General features: G+C 58.5%; 1 protein-coding gene across 1 annotated transcript in view; it reads right to left on the bottom strand.

Moving 5' to 3' along the window:
* Positions 1 to 3,081: 3,081 nt before the first annotated feature.
* Positions 3,082 to 11,068, bottom strand: part of MYO15A (myosin XVA) — a gene marked incomplete at its 5' end in the record, with an annotated part of 50,267 nt that continues 42,280 nt past the window's right edge. The window contains 4 exons of the mRNA XM_082679442.1: positions 3,082 to 3,630; positions 6,641 to 6,781; positions 7,994 to 8,127; positions 8,390 to 8,523. Of these exons, the coding sequence (XP_082535568.1) occupies positions 3,529 to 3,630; positions 6,641 to 6,781; positions 7,994 to 8,127; positions 8,390 to 8,523 (511 nt within the window). The 3' untranslated portion in view covers positions 3,082 to 3,528. The remainder of the gene's footprint in view (positions 3,631 to 6,640; positions 6,782 to 7,993; positions 8,128 to 8,389; positions 8,524 to 11,068) is intronic.

Below are 11,068 nucleotides of genomic sequence, written 5' to 3'. Positions count from 1 at the left end.
CGCCCCCTTGGCGCTTCCACTTTTGTCACTGGGCCACCGGCCACGCGCCGGGCAGGCCCAGACGGCAGCTTCCGGAAGCCGGTTGGCGCGCATGCCTGTCAATCCGGCGGTCGCCTTGGCTACTGCGTCCGTCCCCTAATTAGCGGCGGGCGGGCCGCGAGGACCCCTGAAGGGTGACCGGGTGGCTAAGGGAGTGCCTGAGTGGAGACCAGACCGCAGCGAAGCGCTCAGGGCGCAAGGATACGCTCAGATTGCGGCGCCAAGAGCCCCGGCCCAGCCCCCGGCCCGACGGCTGCTGCCACAGACACCGCCCCCTCGCCGCCGCCCGGCGTGTACGTTGTCCTAGTCACGTCCCGGCGGCGGCGCGTGCGCGGCCCTCCTGGGCCGGGCGCTCCCGGGGCGGCGGGGTGCTGGGGACGGCAGCGCGGGCTGCGGTCCTCGAAGTCACTGCTCTCCCGGGCGCCCAGGCCTTTGTTCAGACCCTCCCGGCCCCTGACGGCGGGGCCTGCACGCGTGGTCACGCTCCTTGGTCCCTGTCCCTCCCACCCGTTCCTTAACTGTGGTTTTTGGAGACTCGGCTCACCCCTCTAGCAGCCTCCCCAGATTCTCACTGGGATGAAATGCATCTTGGGTTTCGTGGCCTCGCCACCCTGGCCGTTATGCCCCCAGCCCCTGCGCCCTCTCCACCCACCGCCCCCGGCTGGTCGGAGCTTGAGCTCCAGACCCTGCTACCCAACAGACGTGGGTTTGGACCTTGACCTCCTGACGGGCTGTAGGACCCCAGACAAGCTCTGTAAAACGGGAATGAAATCCGTTCCCATGTGCGGTGGGTGTGAAGATGAGATGAAGTCCTGCATCCTGTACGTTAAGCAGAGAGGACCACTGGCCTCTAGTGTGGGCCTGTTTCCACGTCCTAAATTAGGGGACTACCGGTCCCTGGTGGGAAGTGGGGTCTGTCATGGGGCCACAGAAAGTCCAGGCCAGCAGGGCCTGTGGTATGGGGAAGCCTGGACACCTAGGACCCTGGCCCTGACCCTCCCTTCCAAGCAGCAGCAGGTGCAGGGGAAACGGGGCAGGCGTGAAACCCGTAGGGAATCGGCTCCTGCCCTTTCCTGACCCAGCCTGGAGGGCACCGCTGGTGGTGGCGGCAGGAAGGCAGCTGCAGGTGGTGAGAAGGTGGCCAGTGGGCAAAGCCAAGGTCAGGCGGCTGGGCTTGGGCCCCAGTCCTGCCTGGGCAATTCTATGTGAACGCCCGGTCAGGGCCCCGTTGCCTGCATATTGGCAGTTTGGCTACGAGAGCTCAGGCCCTTCAGAAGCCCAGCGCCCACCTCTCAACGGCCCTCCAACCGGGGGCATCGGACTCTGCACGCACACCTGGTGGCAGGGAGCTCACTACCTCATTCATCAGAAAGTCCTGCCAGAGACCCCTGTGCTCCACTCACCAGGCAAACATGGGAGTCACCTCTCCAGGGCCCCCAGACACCCCCTCGGAGGCTTCCCCATGCTCTGCAGCCAGGGCCCTCCCCTCTCCCATCCGAGCCTCAGGGGGAGACAGCTCGACTCTGGAGCCTGCCTGCCTGCCTTTGACTCTCGGCCAGGCCAGTTAGTGGTTACTTGCTTCACCTCTGCCTCAGTTTCCCCACGAAGACAGGACGTGACTGTCTCACGCTACCATGCCTCCCAGATGTGTCTCCTGTGTTCTCACCCCATGCCAGGCCGGGCACCCTGGGGCTTGGTTCCCTCTGCTTTGGCTCTCCCCACGTCCACCTGGAGTTCCTGTCTTTCTGGGTCTGGGGGCCACAGCAAGGTCTGATTCTCCTGCCACCCGAGTCTTCCCACTCTGCCTCCTGGGGATCGTTACCTCTGACGAGGGCTCGACCTGCTGGTGCCACCACTGAGGCACCAGAACAGCTGTTAAAACATGAGCCTATGCCTTAAGGCCCAGGTCCTGAAATCCCGAAGTCCTGCTGTTCAGTTATCCAATGCTGTGTAACAAACCTCCCAAAACTCAGACCTCAGACACCATCCAGCTCAGGAGTCTGTATCGTGGCCAGGGTTGGGCCAGGAGGTTCCTCCCGGTTCCATGCGCTTCAGCTGGGGCCTCACTCACACGGCCCACTTGCATTCTGAAACCCGAAAGTCCTCTCACCTGGGCAGAGCCTCTAACTGGGAGCAACTCCCAGTGCCTGGTATTTGCCTAGTACACAGTAGGTGCTTAATAGGTACTGAATAAGTAAGTAAACCCCTCCTCGGACACCTTGGCTCCAGCCAATTATGCCCCCACACACCTATCCAGCCCTCCTCTCCCAAGCCTCCCCTCCCCGACAAGTTCCCCAAAGCACTAGCACTTCCCATCAACATTCATTCATTTATTCTTCCATTCATGCGACAAGTATTTTTTAAGCACCTACTCTGCGTTAGGCATTGTCCTAGGCTTTGGGGGAAAGAGTAGGGAACAAACACTGTTTTCTCTGTTTAGAATGTTCATTCCCCTTCCCTCCATCTATTCCTATAGCAAACTCCTACTCATGGTTCAAAACCCAACCCAAACATCCCATTCCCTGGGAAGCCCTTTCCCAGCCTTCTCCCTCCCCAGCCGCTGACATGAAACATCTCTCTCCCTCTACTATACCATTCTCAAATATTGTGTGGCCCACCCAGTGACGGGGTCCTGGGGTTAGGGCTACCCAAGGAGTGTGGGGTAGAGGGGCAGGGGCCCGCAGTGAGAGGTAAGGACAGATGTCTCTGCTGGAGGCCCAGGTTCCCCTGAACAGAGCTGGCTCTGTTTGTTTTTTTTTTCAATGCAATTTATATAACTTTATAATTTTAACATAATTTCAAACTTATAGAGGTCGCAAAAGCAGAACAAAAAATTCCTACACACCTTTACCCAAATTGGCTACTTATTAACATTTTGCCCCCTTTGCTTCATTACCAATGTAATTTTATAAACACGATAATGCAGAATAAAATGATTTCATAGCAATTATAATTAATCAGTATTTTTTGAACCTCCTGGCTCCTCCCTCAGACTCATTTTCCAGTCACTCAACAACCACATGGAGAACAGGCTGCCAGGCGTACCTTTTATTTGCACAGAAATGACCAAGAGTCAGGAACCCAAGCTCAGCAGCAGTGCAGGGGCACCTGACGGGGGGACATGTGAGGGGCCGGGGCAGGGACATGGGGCAGATTTGAACATCAGACCCCAAGGAAAGCAAACGCAGGTTCAGTTGGTCTAGGCTACTGGTGTGGGGCTTCCCTGCCGCAGGGGGAGTCGGGGCAGGGCCACAGTGGTAGGTGGCAGGAGGCCCCACTAGTCAGTCTTTGGAAGTCCCTCCTGCCATCTGACCCAAGTTTGCACACTGCAACTCCATCCCAACTCTGGATCAGTCTTCTCAGGTTCCTGGGGGCTTGCGCCATGCCACCTACTGCCTCTTGGTCTCCCCTAAGGTTCTGGCCCAGTAACTCCCCTGGGACCACACAGCAAGCCTCCTGGCACAGGGCAGCTGGGGGCTGGGGGCTGGGTCAGAGCAGTGTGATCTCGCTGGGGGGCAGCGTGAGCCGCTTCTCACGGGCACTGAGCAGGTTCTCCACGTGCACGGCCACCACGCGACACAGCTCCAGGCCCTGCAGGAGAGACGGTGAGAGGCCCAACACTTCCCAGCTCTCACCTGGGGTGAGATGTGGCCGGGAGAGGGGAGAGAGATGGAGGCCAGCCTCCGGCGGGACTAGTGGGCCCCACCCTCATCCCCACCCCCCCAGGGCCCTGGGTGGCCCGCGGGCAGCTAGGGGGAGGAATGCCAGGCTGCAGGTGGGAAGGGGTGAGCCGGGAGGAGAGCAGTGCACCTGCCAGCTCTGCTGCATGTGGCCTGTGTGACCTGAAACCAGTTACTGCACCTCTCTGAGCCTCAGTGGTCTCACCCCTGGGGGCTCGGTTTACCAGGGCCTGGCTCTCGGAGCCATGGGGAGGATGCTATGAGATTTTACTACACGTGAATCCTCTAGACTTGACACCTATTAGCCCCATCAATAAATGGTTTCTAACCACGTGCTGCTGCCGTGGTTACCACCTGGCGCCCACAGCCTAGAATGAGCTGTGACCCAGCCTCAGGGCTCCCACCTGCTGGGGGCGGGGCAGGCAGCGGGGACTGTGGAAAATTGGTCTCTCAGACCACCGCCAGTGCCGGAATCTCCCCAGGCGCTTCCTGGGGGCTGGGAAGCTGCCCAGAGGGAGGGTAAAAATAAGGAGGACAGCACTTACTGGGTGGCAACTGAGGACCAGGCACTGTCCCAAGAGCCCCCCATGTCCCACCCCTCCCAGTCCCTGCAGTGTCCCTATGAGTCAGACATTCTTAGAGCCCATTCCACAGGTGAGGAAACTGAGGCCAGAGCCCTGAAGCCAGTTGCCCCAGACCTCACAGCTGGGGATGGTGGGACTTGAACCCAAGGCCACACCCTGGGGGCCACCTCGGCTAATGAGATCAGAGTGGGCTCCTCTCCACCTGCCATCCTCCCACCCACATGCTGCAGCACTCCAGGCCTCACTGGGAATGCTGCCCCACTTGGCAGGTGTGGAAACTGGGGCTCAATAAGAAGCTGGGCTGCTTCCAGATGCCCTCACACAGCCTGTCAGAGGTAGGCGGGATCACTGCTGCACTCAGACATCACCTGCTCCTGGAAGCTGATTACCTCCTGGATAGCACGGGTACACCCTCCCCGCACTGATCACGGTTTATTAGAGAGGCTTTGATATCTGTCACACCCCTGAGACCTGGGGCTCTGTGGGGGCCAGGGCTGGAGGGTCTGCTCAGTATCTCTGCAGCTAAGTGCAGAACCTGCTGCGTAGAGATGCTCACTGGTTATACATTGAAAGAATGAATGATTAATTAATAAATGTGTCCTCTACACATGCATGACAGAGGCAGAGCAGAGGTGGCAACGCAAAGAGGTCGCGGGTGGGGAGGGTACCGGGAGCAAGCGGAGAAGCCGGAGAGGCCTCCTCCTCCACCCACTCACTTCCTGAGCACCCACTACAGCCGGGCTGTGCTAGGGACACCGTGGGGACAAGCTGGACACAGCCCTGCCCTGCCCCGCCCTCTCGGGGCTGACATTCTAGTGGGGAGACAGACAATCTGGGAACAAATAACTAAGGGATTTCCAAGCCATATGAGGGCTGCTGAGGCGGAAAGAGTGAACTATCGGGGAGGAGGGTCAGGGTAGGCTTCTAGAAGGAGGTGATGTTTGTGCTGAAACCCGAACAAAGGGAGGGAGGGAGCCCCGTGATGCAGGCAAGCGTGTCCCAGGTAGAGGGGACAGTGAGTGCAGTGGGTCTGGGGTGGGGAGGGGGGCAGGTAAGCAGAGGGGAGGGATGAGAGCGGAGGCCACGGAGGTAATCAGAGGAGGGGGCAGGGATGGGAAGGGCTGCTGGGTTGGGGGCCCAAGGGCCTGCAAGGGTGAGAGGTGAGGGCAGAGGCCTGTTGGTCTCCAAGGGCAATGTTGACGGGGTCAGGGCAGGAGAGAGAAATAAGGGGCTGTCTCAGCAGAGCTGGCTTTGGACGCCTCATGGTCAGAGGGGTGCCGGGGTTGGGGAGGGGGGACCGGACTCAGCACCAGTTAGAAGTCGTCCAGGGGAGGGCTCTCCAGAAAAGGGGCCCAAGGGGCAACGGACGGGCAGGCCCGAGGAGGTGGGTTTGCTGTGGTGGGAGCTCAGACTGGGGGTTCTGGGAAGCAGGCTGAGCCACAGATAAGGCCAGGGTGGGGGTGACCTCAGCAGGAGCAGGACTGGGGAGCAGTGGGAAGCACACTGATCCCGGGGCGGGGGGCTCCTCCTTTAGAGGCAGGGCTGGGGCAGTGGGAGCCCCTGTCTCGTGCCCTGGGATAGCAGCCCCACCAAGGCAGGCCGTGCCGTGAGAAGTGGTCCTGGGCCCACATCTTGAGTGGGTGCAGTGGGCCCAGACGTGTGGGCCCAGCCCCGATTCTACCCCTGCTCTGGACCTCAGTCCCCTCTCTCCAGTGGGCTGAGAACTCTGGTCCTGCCCCATCCCCGGGCACTGCGAGACTTGGACTTGACTGACCTAGAGGTCAGCCACAGCTTTTAATGAGCCGCCACAGTTGCTGCAAACAGGAGAAAGGTCCAGGGCAGCTGGGCCTTGGCCTCCCTGTCACATGGGAACCCCACTCTCCACCCCTCAACCTCAACAGTCCATCCTCCGAGCCTCAGCCCAGGTGAACGTCCTCCAACTGCCTGGGTCCTGCCCTCCCACCAACCTTCTATGGCTCCCGAGTGCCCTCAGGAGGAAGCCCCAGATTCTTAGCTTTATATTCAAGGACCCTTAAGACCTGCCTTCCCTGGCTGTGTCTCCCCAATTCCCCACCAAACTCCTCACTATTCTAAAAACAACCTGGGCCCACCCTTTCCCATGATCCCACCATCAAGATGCTTCTCTGGTAGACCGCCCTCATGACCCACAGTTCTGTGAGGTGTTGGGTTAGCTCTGTCCCCTGCACTGGGCTGGATGTTCCCTGGGACACGGCTAGGACCTGACCCATCTCGGAGCCAGACCCAGAGAAAAGCCTGGCGAGCGGAATGAGGGAGTGGGGGTCCGGGGGACAAGCTGGGCTGCCAGGCGGGGCCCACCTGCTCCAGCTGCAGCTGCATGGTGCGCTGGGTCGCCACATCCCCCAGTGCGATCTCCACGTACGGGTAGCTGGAGCTGGCCGTGGGCCGCTGGGTCCTCGTCGACTGGATCTCCTTCAGGGAAAACTTCACCATCAGCTCCTGGGGGAAATGGGGGCAGACAGGTTTGGGGGTGCGACAGTCTCACCCAGCCTTACCCCACCGCTGGAGGTCAGATCCGTAGGTGGCGTGACAGCTCAGCTCGGTTCGAGTACTAGTTCCCCAGTGACTTGCTGTGTGACCCGGAGCAAGCTACTTTACCTCTCTGGACCTCAGTTTCTCACCTGTGAAATTATTTCAACAAATACTGCTGCACGCATGTGCGGCGTGCCAGGCACCGCTCTAAATGCTTGCGATCTAGGGATGCAGGAAATGCCTTCACATCGAGGCTGCTTCTTCACACCCGCCGCTCTTGGTCTGGAGCTTTCTTTCCGGCCCCAGGAGCAAAAGCTTCCCACACAGGGACAGCCAGAGTGATGGGAGTCAGCACCCCATCACGAACAACAGGCCACAGCAGACAGACAACCCAGCTCCCCGACCCGCACAATGGGGGGCATCCTCTGAGGGCCGTGCTCCCCGCTGGACCGAGCGCCAGTCCCCACAGCAGGAACCTGCTTGCTAACACGCTCCTCCCCAGGTGCATCCCCCAGGGTATGACCCTCCTCCCGGTCTCACTTCCTCGCTCCAGTGTTTCCACGTAAGCTATGTGCCCTGGAGCCCTCATCTCAGGGCCCACTCCCGGGGGAAGAACTAAGAATAGGGGTAGCAGATCCTTTTTGTCCTGGACTGAATTGTGTCCCTCAAATCCATATGCTGAAGCCCTGACCCAGCACCTCAGAATCTGGAGACAGACCTTTGAAGAGAGAAGGTTAGGGTGGGCTCCCATCCCACGGGACCACTGTCCTTATGAGAAGAGGAAATTGGGACACACAGACCCCAGGGATGTGCACAGAGAAAGGGCCATGTGAGGAAACGGGCAGGACAGCCATCTACAAGCAAGGAGAGAGGCCTCAGAGGAAACCAACCCTGCGGGCACCTTGATCTTAGATGTCCACCGTCCAGAACCACCAGGAAAACAATTTCCGTTGCTGAAGCCCCGCCAGCCCCGCCCCGTCAGCCCCAGCGGACCAACACAGGCTTTGAGCGTTGGCCTGTGTTTCACCTCCTTTCACCTTGACAACAGCCCTGCATCCCAGGTGAGGCAGTGAGGCTCGGACAGGCAAGGAGCCTCGCCCAAGGTCACGCAGGTGTAAGCAGCGGAGCTGGGCTTCCCATCCCCTGGGGGAGGGGCGGGGCGGGGCTGAGGCCACTCACGTGGGTCTCGGTGCTGAGGAAGTTAAGGCCATTCTGGTTGACCGCAAGGATGCAGGGGGCGGGCACCGCGCCGTTGCTGCAGCTCTGGACGAAGAAGAAGGAGGAGCCGAACATGGGCGAGGCGCTGAGGAGGCCTGGGGCGGGGGAGGGGCGGGCAGGTGACGCAGGCGCCTCAGTGCCGCCCCCCACCTGCTCGGGCGGCCCCTCCCGCCGGTCCAGCTGCCGGCCTCAGGCCCCCCTCCTTCCCTGCCGGGGTCCCCAGCCTAGGTGGGGCCCCGGCGAGGACTTCCGAAAGCTGGCACCAAAAATGCCTCTGTACAGAGGCAAAGGTGCCCCCACCCCGCCCTCCTCAACCAGGCCCCCACGGTTCCCTCCCCAGCCCGGACTCCTTCTCACCCAGAAACTGGGCGCGAGCCTGGTGGGGGCTGAGCGCCTGCATCTGCTGCCGGTGCTGGCCGAGCAGGCTGGGCCACGCCGAGGCGGCCACAGTACGGTAGAGCTGGGCCGGGATGTACTCCTGGGCCTCGCGCCTGGCGTGCAGGGAAAGGCCGCTCTGAGTGCCGCCAGGCTTTACGCTAAACCTCCTGGACCCCCACTCACTGCGGAGTGAGGCTGACTCAGTGCCTGGGCACACAGCAGGTGCTCAATAACCGCTGGCCAGTACCACTAGGCTCCCCGTTTGCAGAGGAGGGAACAGAGACTCTGAGAACTTTACCAGCCAGTCCAAGGTCACACAGTGACCGGTCTGGGCCGAGGCTTGAACCCAAGGTGCGTTCGTCCTTTGTAGCCCCCGCCCCAGGGAGAAGCCCAGGCCAAAGGGGTGAGAAGCACATGCTGAGGGAAGTATCAGGGCAGCAGAGCAACCACCAGTGGCTGGTCAGAGACGGAGGGCACAGAGCACTGGGCCCACCAGGCCAGGCCTCCCCCTGACACATGCTGGATCCCCTGGGGCAGCCCTGTGTCTCAGGACATCTGAAAAATACCAACAAATACCGGTCCCGGCTGCCATGGGCTGCACACTGGGGAAGGGGGAACGTCAGGGGAACCCCTCAAAAGACCCTCCAGGCAATATCTTTCCTCTCTGCTCTGCTGGGTAAGAGCCTGGCATCTGACCCAGTCTCCCCAGGTCTGGATCCTGGTCCTACCACCTATTAGCTGGGGAAGCCATATCCCCTCTCTGGGCCTCGGTTTCCTCATCTGTAAAAGGGGTAAAGAAAGTGTGGTTGGGGACTTCCCTGGTGGCGCAGTGGTTAAGACTACGCCTGCCAATGCAAGGGACACGGGTTCGAGCCCTGCTCCAGGAAGATCCCATGTGCCGCGGAGCAACTAAGCCCGTGCACCACAACTACTGAGCCTGCGTGCTACAACTACTGAAGCCCGTGTGCCTAGAGCCCGTGCTCCGCAACAAGAGAAGCCACCGCAATGAGAAGCCCGCGCACCGCAACGAAGAGTAGCCCCCGCTCGCCGCAACCAGAGAAAGCCCGCGCGCAGCAACAAAGACCCAATGCAGCCAAAAATGAAATAAATAAATAAATAAATTTATTTATTTAAAAAATTAAAAAGTGCGGTTGGGGAGATTAGCTGAGACAATGTGTGCAGAGTGTCTTGCAAAGAGTAGGAAGGCCACAACTGTCTTTCTCCAGGGCTGGAATGATAACTTTCTGTGCTTCCTGCACTTTCCCCTTAAAATGACAGCACAGAAAGAGAGTTGGGTGCTGAGCCCTTACAGTGTGCTGGGCACCGGGACATCCTCTGTCCACACTCCACTGCCTTCCCTACGCTGGTTCACACCAGGGGCTCTCATAGTGTGGCCGAGGGTCTGAGAGGGCAATGCGACTCCCTTAAGAACCTGAGCGGTCATCTGCTCTCCCCTCTCGTTCCCTCACAAGTGCACGGTGGAGTCCGCCAGAGGCTATGTGACACGTGAGATCACAACAGACTGACAAAGAGGCAGAGACAGGCATCCAGCTGCCGTCTGTCACGCCAAATGGTACAGAGATTTGCAGAGTGTCAAACAGTGCCGCTCTTCTCACTGGAGTTTTTGGGAAAATACACTTGTGTTTTCATAACTTATTTATATTAATGTGTAATGTTACCTTCCACTGTTTGTATTATAATTATCACATATACGCCTTTATATTAACACGGGGTGTCCTTATTTTTAATTACTAAGTCAATATTTTAAATCGTTTCTCAGTTTTAATTTTGAATAGTGTAAATATATGAATAGATACAACGCACAGAAACAAAAGCCCTTTGGGGTCTTATTTTTAAGAGAGTAGGGGACTTCCCTGGCGGTGCAGTGGTTAAGAATCCACCTGCCAATGCAGGGGACACGGGTTCAAGCCCTGGTCCAGGAAGATCCCACATGCCGCAGAGCAACTAAGCCCGTGTGCCACAACTACTGAGCCTGTGCGCCTAGAGCCCACGCTCTGCAATAAGAGAAGCCACCGCAATGAGAAGCCCAGGCACCGCAACGAAGAGTAGCCCCTGCTCGCCGCAACTAGAGAAAGCCCGTGCGCAGCAACAAAAGACCCAATAGGGCTTCCCTGGTGGCGCAGTGGTTGAGAATCTGCCTGCTAATGCAACGGACACAGGTTCGAGCCCTGGTCTGGGAAGATCCCACATGCCGCAGAGCAACTAGGCCCGTGAGCCACAACTACTGAGCCTGCGCGTCTGGAGCCTGTGCTCCGCAACAAGAGAGGCCGCATAGTGAGAGGCCCATGCACTGCGATGAAGAGTGGCCCCCGCTTCCCACAACTAGAGAAAGCCCTCACGCAGAAACTAAGACCCAACACAGACAAAAATAAATAAATAAATAAAATTAATTAAGGAGCCAGATTTTAAAAAAAAACCCAATGTGGCCATAAATTAATTAATTAATTATTTTGTTAAAAAAAAAAAAAAAAGAGTAAAAAGGTCCGAAGATGGAGAGCCTGGGATGACTGATGTCTCGCCTCTTCGAAAACATCAGTTTAAAGGCTGCCTGATGCCCCACAATTTGTCTTTTAATATTTATTTATTATTTAGGCTGCAGTGGGTCTTAGTTGTGCCATGTGGGATCTTTTATTTTTT

Source organism: Grampus griseus (genome assembly GCF_964374135.1).
Source record: "Grampus griseus genome assembly, chromosome: 20".
In the NCBI taxonomy this organism is placed as follows: domain Eukaryota; kingdom Metazoa; phylum Chordata; class Mammalia; order Artiodactyla; family Delphinidae; genus Grampus; species Grampus griseus.
This window is presented reverse-complemented; position numbering and strand designations above follow the sequence as displayed.